We start from the raw sequence: 19,545 nt of genomic DNA, 5'->3' as shown, positions 1-19,545 counted from the left end.
GAGGTACAGATGATTGGAAGCCATAACTTACAGAGGGGGAAACTGATGCACAGAGCTGTTAAGCTGGTATGCGTTGGAGCTGGGATTGAAAACAGTTAATCCAGAGCCCATGAACTTAGCCACTGTGCCATTCTACCGCTAGCCTTTGACTTGGGAGGAAGCCTGTAGTATGAAGACCCATACTCAAGCCTACCTGTTTGTTAAACTGACACTAGGGCTTTGTATCCATCCAACCCTGGTGGTAGTCAGTAGTACTGATGATAGAACACCATCTGAGCTGGTCCGAGGTGCAGTCCCTTTGAAGTCAAACAGATTCAAGTAGGGAGACCTCCCTCAGAGCCAAGCGTAGTAGTCATCCTAGTAGTCATGCCAGGGCTTGGGCCACCTGCCACAGAGCGTGAACAAATCACCACCCCATGACCATCACTTCCGGAAAACTGATTCCCACATCTCACCTCCTGTCTCCTTCAGCAAGCTGTACCACTTTAGTTTACAGCGACAACATCACCGGGTGGCCAGAACGTGGGAGCCCTTGTGTGAGGAGTGTCTGTGCAGAAGAGGGCAGATATTGCCCCAGCGATGCTAATTCATGAGGACAGCACAGCCTCACTTGCATCCTACTTGGTCCAACACATTTCTCTTTATAATTACCACTATGTTGGGGTGCCTGGGTGGTTCAGTCGGTTAAGCAACTGCCTTCGACTCAGGTCATGATCTCAGGGTCCTGGGTTTAAGCCCCACATCGGGCTCCCTGCTCAGCGGGGAGTCTGCATCTCCCCCTTCCCCTGTTCATTCTCTCTCTCTCACTCACTCTCTCTCCTTCAAATAAATAAATAAAATCTTAAAAAAAAAAATTACCCTTAAGTCGAAAAAGGAGAAGTGTTGATGGGATAGTCTTAGAAAATACTTAGAAAATAAATATACTTATCCATTTTCTCCTCTTTTAAAGTTATTTTCCTATTTTCCTTCCTCCTATCTTGTAGTTACCCTCAACCAATAAGTACTCGCTTACTGAGGACCCACCATTTGTCTGTCCAGCCATTTACTCTACAGACAGTGAGTGCCTGGGCTGTGTTTCTGCTCATGGGCTCCTCAAGTGGACCAACAGGGATGCAAACAATGACAATCGGCTGTGACTGGGTCACAAACTTTGGAGCATCAAGTGCTGAAAACACAAGGGACAGCCGTGAGTGCCACGTCGAGGTTGGGGAGGTTGCAGGAGATTGTTCAGAGGGGGCCCTCCTGCTCTGGGTCTTAAAGGATGACCAAGAATTCACCAGGTAGAGTGGGAGGGGGGAGCCAAGTGAACAGTGGGGATACACACACAGAGGCCACATACACAACAAGGGTCTGGTATGTCTGGAGGTTGGGTGTAGAGGGGAGACTGGGGAAGGGGAAGTGAGGCACAAAGATAAGAGTGTTGGGCACTGGGGAGCTAAAAGAGAGTATAAAATACTACCCCTTGGGGTGCTTGGCTGGCTCAGTTGGAAAAGCATGCAGCTCTTAATTTTGGGGTTATGAGTTTGAGCCCCACATTGGGGGACTAAAAAAAAAAAAAAAACAATACTAGCCCCTTGCCTTCAAAAATATCCCAATAACTTCAGGGAATCTTGACACGAACACCCATAGACAATGAGAGAAAAAGAAAAAGCAGAACAAATGTAGATGTTAGACCAGCCCCTGTTCTAACAAAAAGAGAGAATAATGTGGGCCAGGACAGAGCAAGAGGGGTCATAAGGAGTATGGGTATTGCATCCATGTCTAAAAGTACAGGCCCACGCTCGAGTCCCCCCACTCTTTACTTCAGTGTCACACGTCGACTGCCTCTGACCCCCATCTCTTCCCACATATACCCCCCTATCTTTCCAACATGTCCATGACTTCTTCCCTTCAAGGCTCTCAGTGTATGTCACTGCTCCTTCCAGTGCAGGACTTCTGTGTTTTCCAGATAAACTCTAGAGTCTGATTAAAGTCCAGAGTTTCTTAAGTGAGGCAAGTAGAAGCAAAATCTTTTTTTTTTTTTTTTTTTTTTAAGGAATGGCTATCCTGGCATATCCAGGAGGTCAGTAGAAAGGCTTCTTGTCAGGAAAATACCACCTAGATCAAGAGTTCTTGACCTGGATCCACAGAGGAGTTTTGGGGATATAGAACTTTTTAAAATTGAAGGCTTGTGGGTGCGAATTGTGTGTGCATGTGTGTATACCTGGCATGAAATGCTTATTTTTCTAGGAGAGAAAATATTCTATCTAACAAAAAGCACATTCCCCAGAAGACTAAACTTCAATGGTTTCAGACCAGGGTTCAGCGAACTACAGCCTGCAAGCCAAATCCAGCCCACAGCCTGTTCTTACGAAGTTTTCTTAAAATGCAGCCACACTCACGTGTTTACGTGGCTGTCTTCACACTACAACGGTAAAACCAAAAAGCTGCAACAAAAACCATGTAGTTTGTTATGCCAAAAATATTTTCGGTCTGGTGCTTTACAGACAAAGATGTTGACCCCCAATCTGGACAATATTTTTTAAAACCATCCACTACAATTGAGTGGTTGCTCGCTAATAATTCACCACCAAAAATTAAAGCGAGCAAATAATTTTAGACTCAAAGCTTCCCTTGCCCTAATTGGCAACCTCATAGATGAGCGAATGTGCTAGAGGCTGGCCCTCCTTCTGTCCTCCTTGGAAGTCTGCTAGACAGAGGAGTGGCTGAGAGATGCTGCCTAGAATTCTTCCAAAGTGACCCTGCCATGGGCATCTTGGGCCCAGCTTCCTTTGCAAACTGCTAGAAAAGAGATAGTTAAGCGAGAGAATTAACATCACTCTAAATAATTCAAACAGAGTCCTGCTGCTGGCTTCAAACCAAAGATGAGAAATTACATAATTAGCTGCAGCAGATTTAAAAGACTATATAAAATATGTTAATGCTCTCCCCATGTTAAGGCAAAACTGCAGAAACAATGCCATCTATTAACTAGCCTATAGGATCAGTCTAAATAAAGAGAGACATCCTAAGGGCATTTTAAAAATCATGATATCTCTCAGTTTATAGAATACTTTTCTTGAGCTGCAAAATAGGTTAAGAAAAAGTTGAATGCCATTCTAAAATGTATTTTAACTTGTACACAGCCACGTCCAATGCATTTTTTGATTAAAAGAATGTGATTTTTTTATCATTAAGTCAAAAATAATTTTTTGCATGTTTTTTGCTGTTGATGTTTGGATAGCTCTCATTGTTCTGTTACATTTGCTGGCAGATCAGTTTATGTACATGGGCTTTAATTGTATGTGTGCGGAGAACAAAGCAAGCAGATACCATAGCTTATATGACTATATGTGGACCTCAAGCTATGTAGCCCTCTTCTGCGTTAGTGTCTTCCATGCTAGAAACCTGAAGAATGGTATGCTTGACCTAAACTTGCAGTTTCTCTTTGAAGTTAGGTACCTGGAGCTAGGAGAGAGCGGCACAACATCAGAGTCTCTTAGCCAGATGGAAAGAACTATTTGCAAATCTAACCTCAATGTCAGGGAACCTCAAGAGTCTTATTTTACTCAAAAGTGCATCATTACATGCTTGAAGTCTGAGCCTTCCTCTTCTGGTTGCTACACGGATCTCATACAGTTTTCCAGTCTGATTCTATTAAGTGCTGCTGCTGACCGTGGACGGCCTCTTTCTGTGAGGGGGTTGCTGGTGGTGAAATTAGTTTTATCATAAATTGGCATCTCCCATATCCACTAACATACGTTCCGATAAATACTTTTCAATAGTTTAAAACAAAGACTAAAATCTGTCCCACGTAAGGAATAACATGGAGGACATCAGGAGATGGAAAGGAAAAGTGAATGGGGAAATCAGAGGGAAACCATGAGAGACTGTGGATTCTGAGAAACAAACTGAGGGTTTTAGGAAGAGGGGGCTGGGGGGTTGGGAGAGCCTGGTGGTGGGTATGAAGGAGGGCACATATTGCATGGAGCACTGGGTGTGCTGCATAAACAATGAATCTTGGAACACTGAAAAAATAAAATAAAATTTAAATAAATAAATAAATAAATAAAATCTGTTCTACTTTAACCAAGAGATGAGGGTTTCTAAGCAACCAAATAATAATGATAATACCACATCGTAACATTTGCCTGTTACGTTACAGCTTTGCAATGTGATTTTCACCCACATCATCTCATTTAATCCTCATGGCAACTTATTCTGACGGTGCTACTTTGGTCTCCATTTTTCCAGTGGACACTGACTCCGAAAGGTTAAGTACTTGTTCAGGATCACTCAGGTGGTAAGGGCAGGACCCTTCTTCTCCAAGGTTGGTGCTCTTTTGAGGATGCATTTAAGGCCAAGGTCGAGGCATCAACTGACTTACTGAAGCAAGCTCACACAATGGAACGAGTCTGAGACTGGACTTCAGCAACCTGGCTCTGAGCCTCCCTCAGCTCTAACACGAGCATGCTGGTTGACTTCGGCCAGTCAACTTAATTCCCCTCCAGTTCCTCACATAGGAAATGGAGGAACTGAACAAAACACTCCCAAAGATTCTTTCAAATCTAACCACTAGGAATTTTACCAAGCAGAATAATCTTCCCAAATGATCTGTCTGAAGGGAATGTACAGTATGAGATACAAAGTATGCTCAACAAGAAGATGAAAGGGATTTTTGCACTATGTGCATTTTTAGATGATTCATGCCCCAAGTCCCTCTCATTTAGCAGGTTTCAGCAAGAACGGACCATCCACACAGTTATTAAAATATTTCGATGACTTCCTGTATAGAAATCAACTTCTGAGATGGGAGTGTCCCATGAGAGGGGTTGGTCTGCCCCTTCTGGGTTAGGAGCTAGTCATGCTGCCTTTCTCTGTTTGCAAAGATCCAAAGTCTTCGATAAGCTCATTGTTTTTGCTACTCTCTGCTCATTTTCTCCTCATTATAAGTGGTTGGGATAGTTATCATTACACAATCAGCTTGAATGTTTTCTGAGATCTTGACAGGGTCCGTGTTACATTAAAAAAAAAAAAAAATGTGTCTCGGATTGAGTCCTATGTTGGGCTCCCTCCTTAGCAGGGAATCTGCTTCTCCCTCTCCCCCTGTTTCTCCCACTGCTCGTGTTCCTCCTCTCTCTCTCTCTCTCTCTCTCTCTCTCTCAAATAAATAAATAAAATCTTTAAAAAAATAATTTTAAAAAATGTGTCTGTTTTCTTCCTCGATTCTTGGGAGGGAGATTCTAAATCTGTGGGATTTCCCAAGTGATAGGAATGTCCATGTCATTCATGGCAGGTCCCTCAAGTCACATCTGAATTTAAGCTATAAAGATGACCCAAGGTAGGGGTTGGTCATACCAACCCTGTGATGAGGGGTGGGGTGGGCTTTGAGCCATGTGATAACCATATGACATCCTATGAGTAGGAGAGCTACAGACTGAGTTCAGTCATGTGGCCAATGAGTCAATCAACCAGGCTTAGGGTAATGAATCCCCAATAAAACCTGTATGTCGAATTCAGTGGAGCTTCCTGGTTGGTGAACACATCAATGTGCCAGGAGGGTGATGTGTCCTGACTCCTCAGGGAGAGAGCATGGAAGCTCTCCTCTGGGACCCTTTCAGATCTTGCCCTATGTGTCTCTACATTTGGCTGGTCCTCATCACATCCTTTATGATAAAACTATAATCATAACGATAGCATAGCACTTTCCTGAGTTCTGTGAGTTGTTCCACCATACTATTAAACCTGAGGGGAGTGTGGGAACCCCTGAATTTGTAGCCAGTTGGTCAGAAGTGTGGATGGCTTGGGGACCCCTGAACTGGCAGCTAGCATCTGAAATTAGGATGGTCTTGCTGTGGTTAAGGACCAAGCCCTTAACCTTGTGAAGTCTGAGCTGACTCCGGGTCATTAATGTCCTACAGACCACCTGCTACTATAGAGCTCTTCCCAGCTCTACATCAGGCACCTGGCCACCTCGGGCTCTTTGCACTATTAACCCTAGCCCGGAACACTCTTCCTCTGGGGTCTTCATGGCTGGCTCCTTCACCTCTTTCAAGCCTTTGCTCAAATGCTGCCTTCTTACTGAAGTCTTCTCCAACTACATTACCTACAACTGCACCCCCCGCCCCATCCTCCCACATCCCAAACCCACACTTCCCTTCTCTATTTCATTCTCTTTCCTTATCTTCTGATACGCTATGTAATTTGCTTATGATTTTGCCTAGTAAATATTTTCCTTTTCTAATAAGTTCCAAGTGGGCAAGAATTTTTCTCTCTTTAGTTCACTGTTAAATGCTTAGTACTCAGAACAGTGCCTGGCACATAGTAGGTATTCACCAAATATTAGCCAAATTGGGTAGAATCTATACCTATGTGCGCACACACACACATATAAGTGATACAATAAATTGAATTCATGTTAACTGTCTATTAACTCGCTACTTAGTATATTAAGCTAACCTGATCTTTATATTTAGAAAACCCACTGCAAATGGGAAGATTTTAAATCTCACTTAAGTAAGAAGAAAGAGCAGTATTCATTTTTCCATAGGTTTTTAAAATTAATTATAATGTAAGCTAACTTCTGACTTCTAATGTTATTCTTTTAAAATAATTCAGTTGAAAGGCTATCAAGTATGAAATGGACACCAAAATAAGGTATTAAGATGTAAGTTATCTAAGTTGACACAAAGATTGAGAGGCAAATCTATAAAAGAAGAAATTTTGTGTCCTCCAGAATTAACAAACTCAAAAGCTTTATAACCTCAGTTTTCAATACCAGTGAAAACTGGTCATATCAGCGAGATGTCCCAGCTGTCATGTCGGTGGGACACCCCACAAGCGAACAAAAGGCATTCATTGGATCAGTTGGCCCTCGAGTACCTTAATAGTGAAACTAAATGCCGAGCTTGATTTTGTCTTTGATCAGGACGATGCCAGTTTTCACCCTGACCTCTTGACTATGGTTTGCTTTCTCACCTCCCTGCCCTGAGCTTATAGGTATGGCTTCTTTCAATTCCATTCCTGGCACTTCTTGACAAGGCTGCTGCTTTTCTTTGGCTTTGTTCTGAATATTTAATTAAGACTCATATGAATTTAGACAAATTCTTATTCGGCTCGGTTTTAGGTCTCCAAGAAAAGCTGGACTCATGATTTCAAGGATTCTGCCTACTGAAACATAAGGATAAGTCACCCACATGATCTTTTTTTTTTTTTTTACTAAAAGTTTTATCCATTTGTTTCTTTTCCAGAGCTATCGTGAAAGAAAATCAAGTTATAGGCAGCAAAGAGTCATATAACATCAATATCTTATTATATTCCAGTCACTCAGAACACTTACAATAATGAAAATCTAGAGAGACAACCTATATCCACACACATATCAAATTATTACTCAAGTTTGGAACTAGATTTCAGAATTACTTTCACATCAAGTCTTTTTCCACAATAATGTTCACTTCATCTGCTTTCCCTAAGTAGATATTTAACCTTCCAGAACTCCTTTGTTTAAACGCCAGGAATGCCTGACACACAGTGGGCTCTTCACGTGTGCTTGGTTTGGGGGATTGAATTGGCAGATTTCAAACTGGCACAAAACCCTCAGTGCATGTGGCCCATGGACGCACATTGGAAGGGAAGTCCTATCCGCACTCTCCTGTACTGGGGGTGCGTGGGGAGGAGGCATGTGCTGGTCAGTGCAGGGGACAAAAGAACCTGTCCTCATTTATAGGACTGTTACCTGCTGAGGAAAGAGAATGGCCCAGCCAAAGCTGGCCATTGGGCCTGAGGCTGCCCTGCCACTGCCATCCCTAAGGACACACAGAAAGGTTATCATAGCTTTTCATTTCTTTTTCTTCTTGCCTGAGAGCTTTCAGGCAGCTACGCTACTGATCTTTAGCTAGAAAGGTCCCCAGCAGCATAACTTATTGGGAAGGGCAAGGACCTAGAAATCAGAGAGACCTTATTTCAACTCTGTCCTCTGCTGTTATTTGTCCTCAGGCAGAATTTGGATGCGTAAGGCTCTTAAATGGCCAGAATTAATGACTAAAATTAATAAGGCGCTCTCTGGCATGAATACAATTAAAGTACTGGATGGAGGTTCAGCTATGCATTTAAACAAGTAGAACCTGGCTTGACAACACATCAGAAAGCCCCAGAGAGTTCAGCTGACCGCAAGTTAACCATGAGCCCGCATTGCTTGGCTGGTGCTTAAAGAGACCATAATCACAGTTCGACTGCATTTGAACAAGTTTGATGCCTCTATTAAATAAAGTTGTATTCTCTTTGCTACTGGAAGCCTTCAAGGAGTACTGCATTCAGTTCTGGGTTTATTTTGAGGAGGATATTGGTGACCGAAGAGTATTCAGAGATAAGAAATCAGGGTCTTAAGAGCAACAGTTGAAAGAACTTTCCTAACAGGTTTGGAAAAACCAGCTCTGGGGAAGTGTCGAGTCTCAGTCCTCAAGCGTCTACAAGGTTGACAGGTAGAGTAGACCCCGTCTGCATTCACTAACTCAGCTAACATCTCATGAGCTTTTGCGAGATTCAGAGCACTGTGATAGGTGCTGTGGGATACAGAGATTGGCGATACAGGGGACCAACCTCAAGGCACTAACAATTAAGGAAGATGAAAACAAAAGAGTCTGGGATCTCCAGTCTTCATTCCAACCCTGTTACCCACTGGGCATGTGACGTTCAGCCGCTTCTTAACTCATCCTAACTTGGTGTTTTTTATTTATAAAGCAACACTCAGAATTTTTCTGGGGATTAAATGAGATAAATATCTGTCAAAAGGATGAGAAGTCAGTAATTGATGGAAACCAACAAGATGGAGGAAGGGAACTTTTGAACGGAACTTCAAAGAGCAAAAGGGAGTTTGCTGGGTGGTGATGGGGAAAAGGAAGAAGAGCATTCCAGGTTGATGGGACAGTATGAGCAGAGACGGAGATACTAAAAATAAATGGCTTTGGGAGGCCAGCAAATAATACCGTGGCTGGAGTGCAGAAGAGGAATAAAGCAACGATAAGGCTGGAAAAATACAATTACGCTGAATTACAACTGCCCTAGAATGATATGCCAAGGAGTCTCTGGACTGTGGACGGCTATTGAAGGGAATATAGGAGAGTCAACCTGTGTACAAATTCATGGAATAATTAAAGACTGAAGCCAGGGAAGCAAATGAAAGCATCACTGTAGGAGTCTGAGCAAGAGATTATGAGGAAAGGACTTAAAATAATGGTGGTGGCATTGAAAGCAGGCGACAAAATGTGGGAGGTGAGGAGTAAAGGTGAGGGGAAGTAAAGACACCTCCATGTTTTGTAACGTTGGTATTAAGGAGAATGTTGATGCCATGAACTAATATAGGAAACACAGAAGGAGGGATAAAACTGACTCAGAAGATGATGAGTCCAATTGTGGGAAATGCTGAATTTCAGTCGGCTGTGGAATAACCCATAAGGAAATTCCCACCAGCATTGTTGGAAAGATAGTTCTGGAGCCCCTGAGAGGCATCAGGGTTAGAGATGGAGATCTGAGAGAAGGTATACTTAGAGAGTAAGAATGTATTGTCAAATATAAACAGACTTAGGTTTGAACTCTGCGTTCAACACGAACTAGCTGTGTGGCCTTGGACAAATTATTTATCATCAAAGCTTTAATTTCCTTAATTGTAAAATTGGGAAAATTATACATACTTCAAAGACTTTGCTTATTGCGTACCATCTGGTTGCCATTTGTCACCGTCACTGTCCACCATAACCATCATTGCTGAAACCATTAAGGTAGATGAACTTGGCTAGGAATTGAAAGTAATTAAGTAGAAAAAAGGGTTGAGGAATGAATCTTCAGGAACAGTTATTAAGGGATACATGGCAGAACGAACCTGAAAGGAGCTCAGGAGCAGTCATGAAGGGAGGCAAAAGACCAGAACAGCAAAACCCCATGAAGGACAAGAGAGGAGAATTTCAAAGAGGGAGTCCTTAGAAGTGTCTAATGCCACAAAGAAGTTGGGAAGGAAGAAGGAAAAAAAAGGGGGGGGGCATTGGGTATAGTGATTTGAAGGTTATCCTTGTTTATGGACCTGTCACAAATGTCACAGGACTCAAAATGGAAATTTTGCCCAGCCTGCAAGGGGATGTGTGTCAGACACTAAAGTAAACTGTGAGGTAGATCACTTTCTAGAAATTTCAAAGTAGATCTGAACAAATTACATGCCTTAGTTTTCTTACCCATTTCAAAAGTGAAAAAGGCATCATGTTCTCAGAGAGAAAGGGGATTTCTAAGAAGGACTTCTTCAGAGAGAGCTGTGCTATGAATTCCCTCATTCCAAAAGAGGGGAGATACTTCTCTTCATCTCAGGTAGGGCTTCACTGGAGATCAGAAGAGACCGGTCAGTGTCATCTGCAGAGAGAGGGGAATAACATTCTGGCGGCTGAGTGTTCGGCTTTCACTGGAGAACCACTGACAGCAGAGTAAAGGAGGCCTGGTTGCATGGAGTGTTGCTGTCGAGGGGAAGGACATGTGAGTGTGTTGATGGATCTGAGGGTGTGAGTTGGCAAGGAGCTAATTTAAATTCTTCCTAAGAGGATCATCTGAGGCCAACAGGGGGAGTTCTGGAAAACAAGGACTAAGGGAGAAACACCCAAAACTGGAAGAAACTGAACTGACCACATCAAAGAAGAAGAGAGGAATGTTCCCAGTGAGAGTCCCTGAAGAACCCATAAAAACACCCAGGAGAGAAGTTGGCTTAATATAACATCTGTGGAACCCAGAGAGCCTGAAGCCATCTTACAACAGTGCTGTCACGTAAGGACTCCCCACCTCCCCTTTCTCATCACCCTGCTCCTTTCTACCCTTCTCTGTTCCAACCCTGAAAGGATCAAAACAACAGGGAGGAGGTAAGTGAAAAAGGAGAACCCTACCTTTTTCCCTCAGAGAAGGGACTGACCACACTGGGCCCAGGGTGGGTATGGGAAAAGAATTCCAGTTTTGAATGACTATTGCCTGGGACTAGTGATTTTCATTTCTAGATTGAGACGGTGATTTGTAGCTAGAAGAGTCCATAATACCTTTTACTACCTCAGGAGGGAAGAGGAAAGTGTTGAGATTTGTGCCTCAGCACCACACAGTAGCAAAAGAACTTCTACCACTACATAACTTTAAAAGGCTAGTAGAAGACAATTTTTTAATGAAAAAAAAGACATATAAAAAGTGAGTCAGAATGAGGACACGGAGGCCTCAGGGGCGGTAATTTTGCTCTTTTTTAAAAAAAGTTTTTTAGTAATTTTGCCTTTTAAAGCTGTTTGACAGAGAAAGAAAGGGCACTACGGCTTGATTAGATGATAGAGATGACTGAAGGCCCTTTGAGGAGAGCAGAAATTTAGTCATGGCTGCAGTTTGAAAAGAAAGAGACAGCGAAGATAGGGTAAAATAACAAATTCCCATGGAGGATAGGAAAGGAACACTGATAAGACAAGGTCACAAAGAAGAGTGAAGACAGAATCAAGAACATTGCATTTGCCTTTAGAAAGAACAAGAGGCTGTTCTTTGAAACATGAGAGAAGGAGGGAAGAAGTTACAGAGACATTTCGGTTTAGAAGGAAAGGCAAATAAAATAGTGTACAGTGAATGACTTGGATCGTCCCCATGGTCTATGACACCAGCTCATCTTCTGCGAATGAAGGCAATGGGTGGTATTTATTACCCCAAAGGGCAGAATCAGGACCTCTGTATACAAGCTGGAGAGAGATTAATTGGGGCCCCTAAACAAGAAAGAACTTATAAAAAAAAAAAATCAGCACTGGTGGACAGGGGGATTGGCCTTCTCAAATGGGTGTAAGCTGCAAGACAGAAGGTTCTAGCTGGGGAAGGATGAGCAGCTGTCGCAATGGCGTGTGGGGGATTTCTGCCCCGGGCAGGGCTGCCAGCTGATGGCCTCCAAGACTCCCACTGCGTGGCACTCATTGCCAATGTTATATGTGCAGGGTATTTCTGCGTCAACAATTCAGGTGTCACTGTGACTAAATACAATAAAAGGAAGCCTGTGCGGACCAGAAGAGAAGGTGTAAAGGAAAGACTGTATGTGTTATACAGTGTCTTGGTTTCCTGAGTAGAAAATCATCTCTTTGTAGCAAAGGAACTAGCTTGTGCTGGAGTTAGAGCTTGTCTCCAAAAGATAATACTCTATATGTCTCCGTAGCTTGGCAGCTATGAAATTTGGAAATATCACTATGTTCTGGGGAACTTTATATTTAGGCATGGGCTGAAGTGTAGCTCTTGTGGACAAACCCCTCGAGCTTTACCACGGCTGAGAGGCGAATGGGAACCTGCTAAGGAGAGCAGAGCACATTACCAATGTGCTCTCTGGGACTCCAAACAAACAAACAAAAACCGTAAAACCCTCTATTTCAAACATCGGCCTGCATTCTATAAATCAGTGCAGTTAAGATTACACCAGATTTTCTGCGCAACAATGAAATGTCACAGAAACTTGGCCATTATTCAATAAGACAGCTATCGCTTAGTTTTGTTTTTCTAAGTAAGAACTACACATTCCCAGAATTAACATTTACTGAAACAATAAAATATTGTAGCACAAAGTACTACGCACCTCAAAGAAATCTGCCCCCAGATTCAAATTAAACTGGTCATATAATTCAATTAAAATTTAAATTCGAAAAGAGAAGTCCGTCTGTTGTGACCCCATTAGTCATTCCCCACAATATTTTTCCAAAGGAATAAAATACACTATAGCAATGAGCACCAAGTAATATTTTGAGTCAAAGTTCAGTACCAGAGATCCTTTGACATCTTTTTTTTTTTCTTTGACATCTTTTGACACAGGCAATATTAAAAGTCATACAATGGGTCATATTTCATACGTCAAGGCTGATAGTTATTTGTGCCTACCATACTCCCTGGCACAGGCTAAGTTAGCTTAGCCTATTGAATAAATGAATGGATGCATGAAAGAATGAATGAATTTTGTTAGCAGTAACTCAAAACCCACTGTGTGAGGAGGCCTGGTCTCTATCCAGACTCTGAGCATTTTCCTGGTATTCACAATGACCTTGTAGTTTCCCAGCATCACCAGGCCCAGGGCAGGGCAGTGGGCCACCCAAAATCCCTTTGACCCAAGTCCTTTGGCACATCCAGGCTGGGATCCCTAAACGTGGTCCATTTGCAAAGTCTGACTGGATATAAATGTGGTTTGGTTTAATCTTCCAGAGATTCCCTCCAGAGAAGAGCGGAAATTTTCCAAGGTCCCTCTACTCCCTCTTACCTCCTCCACAGGAATTAAAGTTAAGAGAGGGAAGAAAGGAATAGATAATTGCTTTTTGGTTCTAAAGAGCACCCAAACCAAATCTTGGTGACATCTGCCTCCAATTAAGCCCTGCAAATGAATGTATGTGGCTGAGCCCAGCTGCAGTCCGCTAGAAGGGATATTTCAGCTGAAGTGTCATTCACTAACATCATTCACCAAGTAATAAGGAACACAGTTTTGAACGTGCTTTGACATTTATTATCTCATTTGAGGTCCATTACAACCCAGGAAAAAAAGGTGTTTCACAGAATAGGAAGCAGGCTGGGAGATACAAAGACCACACAGCAAGCAGGACATGGAGCTTAACTACACCAGACTTCTAACTCTACTCACATACTGTTTCTACTATTCTTGGTTTTAACCCCATTTTCTTACCACCCAGAGTTGGGAAAACACGCAGGGAACATTGCTCAGTGAATGGTGCCTAATACAACTTCTGCCTCCTCTCATTGAGGACACGGGTCCCTGGAATGTAGTCATGATGGAGTATTTCTAGAGATGTTTGCCAAGTGGATTCTGGGCACCCAATACCAGGGGGTCCATAAGAGAAGCCAAGGAAACGTTCTTACTAGAATCACATACCCAAGAAGAACATTGCATTCCAGATGGGGGTGTCTGGTGCAGGGAGAAGTTGGACTGGCATTCCCCAGAAACAGGACATTATGCACACACATGGACACACACTTACTGTATCCTAAAAGTCTTAGTGCACTTGTGAACTTTCGTAACTTCGAAAGTATGAATGCTACCAACTTACAAAAATTATGTGAAAGCCCAATTATTTTTTGTCTATTCTTCTACACTATACTTACTAGACTTCTGTAATAGTTTTGTGAATTTTGAAGAACATTTATTCATTTTAACTTCTTTCTTCAGTCAACATTTGCCATGTTCAATCAGAGGGGCTGAAAGGTTTTGTCACATAGGACATGCCTACAATCCAGACCGCAAATGAGCCACATCTCACAAGAAGCCTGCAGTCAACTAAAATGTTCACACGTTCTCCTGTTAAAAGTACATTACTCCTGACTAAGCTGGTTTAAAACTGGCATTCTTTTCAGTGAAAAAATACCTAAAGCACTACTTTTTGTTAATACCAATTCAATTTTATCTTCTTGGATACAATCCATCCCGCTAAAATCCTTGTGGATCCTTGCTTTCCTACCAGATAATTTCATTCACACACCACCCGCGTTCTCAAATGGCCATTTCTAGTCACATTAAACTATACAGAATCCAAGGAATAACCTTATTGCCATGACTCTTAGCACACAAACAGTCCCTCCCTTCAGGGACCTCTTGGGTCAATTCTAATAGCCATCTCCTCCAACACAGTGACATCGATCTGTAAATGAGTACTTCTTGGACAGGCCAGTTCTATCAACTAAAAATACAGCCATCCCATGGCCTTCAGACCATATATTTTTATCTTATTCAGAAGGATTTCAAGAGAGGTTCTGTGAAATGCACTGCTGACCAGTACACTTCTCAGACCATTTCAGGGCATTCTTCTGACACCCCAGGTGAGTGACCCTACCTACAAAAGGCCAAAAGAGGGAAGTCTTGTCACAGCAATCTTGTCTATGTCTTCTACTCATCAATATAGAGCTATAACAGCACAAATCGAAAGACAGGTCAAAACAAACAAATAAAAGTGAGTTTACTTGTAACTCAAGTTCAACTAAAATCCAGACAACCTCAAACATCTTTCTGTGGGTTGAATTGTGTCCCACAAAAGATATGTTCTTTTCACAGGTACCAGGGTTGAGCTTCTAACCCCAGTACCTGTGAATGTGACCTTATTTGGAAATAGGGTCTCTGCAGATGTAACCATGTTAAAATGAAGTCATACTGGGTTAGGACGGACCTTAATCCAATAACTGGTGTCCTTATAAGAAGAAGGAAATTCGGACAGACAGAGAAGCCTCATGAGGTTGAAGGAAGAGACTAGAGCAATGCTGCAGTAGCAGCCAAAGGATCCCAAGCCAACCACCAGCAGGAGCTAGTATTATAGTTTTGAAGGATTCTTATCCAGAGCCGTCAGAGGGAGCACAGATTTTCCCTATACCTTGAGTTCGGACTTTGGCCCCCAGAACTGTTGAAGAATCAATTTCTGTTGTTGGAAGCCACCCAATTCATGGTGACTGGTTAACAGCAGGCTTAGGAAACTCATACAACATCTATGCAGAAATGTGTAAGTTTGAAGTAATACCTATTAACATCAGAATCAAGAGCACTCAGGAACTGGTAAAAAGAGAGAGTGAGAGAGATATTTAGATTCCTGAGCAGGTGGCAGGCCCAGCAGGAGTGAGGTACATGGGTGAATAAACTGGCCAAGCAAGTTTGGGGGTGCTGGCTTGAGGCTGGGCGGGGGAGGCAGACAGAAGGTAATATGCTGCGACAGGCTCCTCACCTCACCAAGGACTTAACTTCCTCTCCCCCCAGGTGAGAGATAGGCATTTCTCAACAAAATCCTGTCACTTTTTAATGGCACCAAAAATCACAAATTCGTCAGTTTATCATCAATATATAAGCAAAACTATGTTAAGCTTCCTGTCTCCAATTTGGCATTTTCCTTGCCTGTGCTTCATCATTCTAAATGAGACAGCAGCCCATGCAGGGGAAGGAGCTGTTGGCCTCTCTGTCTCTATATATAGTGCTGTAGCCACCATTTTTCGAAGGTGCTAAGATTCCACTGATTGATGACGATATCGCTAAAATGAGATACAGTTCAGGATGGAAAAAGGAAGGCTTTTTTTTTTTTTTTTGGCCTTTTTTTTCTTTCCATGTGAGAATTTAGGGGAGGAAGGTTCCTCCCTCGTAGCTTCTAATATTGATCTGGGTCCAGTGTAGCCCATGAAATATAAGTCTATGATGGCAGAATTCCTCATTGGAAAGACATTATGAGCAGTCTCCAGGAGCTCTCCCAGCAGTAATTAGGGGGATGTATTATTGCTAATCCTGAGCACACCGGGAGCTGGGTTAATTTTGAAAGATAAAATAAAAGTGCTGCCTTGTGGCAAAAGGCCATTTCTTGATGCCATTAAATCAATCACAGCCCTGCTTGAGTATTAATTCCAAAGATGTCTGTACCCCCCGCCGAGACTCCTTTTAGGAAGCTACTATGGAACAGGCCAAATGAAGCCTCAATGTGCAAATACCATTTAGCAAGTACAGATAAGCTGGGATAAATCATCTCAGAGCACTTAAAAAAAGATTCAAATTTTAATACATTAGCACTAGAACATGCTGTACAAGCAACAGGGAAATTGCAGTTGTCAATGTGTGAATTTAGTCTCAGAGTAAGTTCATCCAAGGAAGTAAAATCTCAATTTAGATTCTTTCTCTACCCCCTTCCCCCAATCCACGTGTTTCTCTCAGGATGCGGGAGGACACTGTTACTCAGCAAATGGATTTCACACCAAGAAATGGTTAGGGTATATTCATCAGGGGTAAGAACGTGAAGTCCTGACTTTCTCACTGAAATAGTTTGAAGTGGTCTTTCCAAGTGCCAAACCATGCGTGATGGGCTAGGTGTTGTGATTCACTTGTGTGCACATGCACCATTACGCACGTGTGCGGATATCAATCTGTCTATCTCTCTGCCTGCATTCTTTTTAATGAGAAAGGATTCTCAAGAGAAATCACAATGGATTTTCTGGTACTTTTTTCTGTTGTACTTTCCAGAGAGCCCGTCTGCCTGCTGTCGGTGGGGAATAGGACAGGCTTCTGTGTCTGGTGTGAGAGCACAGTGTAGGGAAGGGAAAGCCCAGCCCAGGGCCTTCACTGGTAGGGGGCTAGGCTGGGGAGAGACCCCAAGTTTACCTGGGGGCTGGATAGAGGCCTTGGCAGCCCCAGGTCCACAGTGCTGCTTTGAAACTGAACTATATTCCAGTTGGAATTTGACAGGTTGTTTCCTACCAAAGCAACAAATGAAACTTTCATTTCAGAAGGCATGGTTCCTTCAGATTGTTCTATCAGAAGCAGATATTTTCTTTAAATTGAAAGTCAAGGCAGTTTATTTTCCTCAAAACTGTGCTGTGGGTTCTCGCCTGACTCCTAACATTCTCTTGTTCTACACAAAATGGCAAGGCTGTCTCATTCTGTAGAAGGAAGAGGTGGGTTGGGGAGAGCCCTTCCTGAGGGCTCCCTGTGCTGGTGTATTTTCATAGTATCTTTGCTCCCAAAGGGCACATAAACTTGAGATAAAGACGGAATGTATTCAAAGTTTTTTCGAGAGAAAGAGATACCTTCCAGTCAGGTTCTTTGAACCAAAATAACTTAAATCTCTTCAAATGACACTTCTGTCATATTAACTATCTATTTAACATATTATATCATATATGTACTTTCACTGGGCATTTAAAGTTTTCACAATCAGGGGCAATCTCTCTTATTTCTATCCCTCCCCACACACCCTAAGTCATTTTTAAATGATAAAATAATTGTACTAGGTTTAAATGCATATAGATGATCTACATACATATGTATTAATACAGATACCGGAGGAACGTGCTTCAACCGTGGGAGGGTGGGACCCCCAATATCACATCACTTATCCAATCCTGTCAGTGCTCAAGTGTTTCCCATCCCCTTCATCAAAAGCTCACTAATTTGTTTCTGCATGCATTTAAGCAGAAAATTCATTACCACTTCAAAAAGCATTTCCAACTACCTAGTGTCTGAATTGTCCATAAATATGTAATATTCCCCTAATTAAATTAGAAGTAATATGATTAAGGAGAGGTCTCTTCTGTCAGGGCAATAATCTTTCCTGTGATGCTGGTAAGATTCTGAAATGACTATAGCATCAGAAAAGAATCTTTCTTGAAGTCACAACCTTTCATATTCATTTCTTGAGACAGTTCTTTCCCTCTTAATCAACTGTCTCTTCTTCATCTATTACAATCACATTTCAATTTGAACCGAAGGATGCTACCCTCCTCCTCTTTGTTCCCTCACAGATGCTAATGACATACAAATTCGGTAGTAGTTAAAGGAAAAGGGATGATGCCAGGCCACTCTCCCAGTTAGGAACCAGAAGAGGCTAGGGAAAGCTCCACCTAGAAACACACTCAATAATTTTATGATCACAATCTCTCAACTACACATGTTGACAAAAACAGAGAATTTAAAAACGTAGGAATCTGCATCCTGGTTTTCTATAAAACATCAATTTAGTTACTAAGTGGTTATAAATTAGCCATTGGTAATTTACTCTTCTGAATGATTTAACCTTTCCAATTATCATTTCATCTGTTTTCTATATTAAAAAAATCAAAGAAATTCGAGATATGAAAAAGACATGCTGGGCGAGGATCTGAAACTGATTTGGTAGCTCTGGGGTTGACATAATCTTGGCCTGGTGCGGCTCATTTTGGAAAGCTGCCTCAAATTTCCCCTGGTTTTGAACTTTTTTTTTTTTTTTCCTTACCACTTTCATCTAGCAAGAAATCATCCTGGTAACGGAACTTCTCCGGTCCACATGCAATAAAAATGTCATCGTCACCAAAAAAGTCCTGAAGGCACATCACCTACAAGAGAAAAGCATGGCACTCAGCAAGGGGTCGGCAAAACAGCAATTACAACATTGCATCCCTGCAAGCCCACATCTGCATAAAGCCACTTCCCACATCTAATGGAATCAACAGGACAGCTTCTCCAGAGGAATTTCAAAAGAAGGTTTCCAGCATCTGTTACTAGTAAGAAACATGTTACATTTCAGTTGTGCAGGAAGACGGGATAGGGAAAATAGAACCAGTAACTGTCACATTTATTACTTGACATATCAATAGGCCATGAGGTAAGAGCTCTCTATTTTCATAACAGAGTGGATGCAGCGACACGACACGTGGGAAAGGAACACCCCTTTATTCATTTGAATGTAATATTCCTCGATGGCAATAAAAGCCAATGTCTGATTTTAGCAACAAATACAGTAGACGTGCGGCGATCACTGTTTGGGGTAACTACTGAAGAAAATTATCTGTATCATAATACAAATACAATGATCTCCTTTAGACTCATTCTACCTCCGGTTGAAAGAAAAGTAGAAATCCTCGTAAAAGGAATAACAAAATAGATATTTCCGAGACCCAGATATAGACACTAGGCAACTGTATGCCCACCACTCAAGTTAGGCTAAACTTGAAAACTCCCGTGCTACCCAGCTTCTCATAGATAGGCAAAAGCAAAGTCTTAAAACACCTTTTGATATTTATTCAACTTATTCTCCAATGAGAACT

General features: G+C 42.1%; 1 protein-coding gene across 1 annotated transcript in view; it reads right to left on the bottom strand.

Moving 5' to 3' along the window:
• The window catches only part of DCLK1 (doublecortin like kinase 1), a gene marked incomplete at both ends in the record, with an annotated part of 337,256 nt that overhangs the window by 141,380 nt on the left and 176,331 nt on the right, over positions 1–19,545 (bottom strand). The window contains one exon of the mRNA XM_080799560.1: positions 18,735–18,834. Coding sequence (XP_080655686.1) covers positions 18,735–18,834 — 100 coding nt within the window. The remainder of the gene's footprint in view (positions 1–18,734; positions 18,835–19,545) is intronic.

This window comes from Martes martes (genome assembly GCF_963455335.1).
Source record: "Martes martes genome assembly, chromosome: 3".
In the NCBI taxonomy this organism is placed as follows: Eukaryota; Metazoa; Chordata; class Mammalia; order Carnivora; family Mustelidae; genus Martes; species Martes martes.
This window is presented reverse-complemented; position numbering and strand designations above follow the sequence as displayed.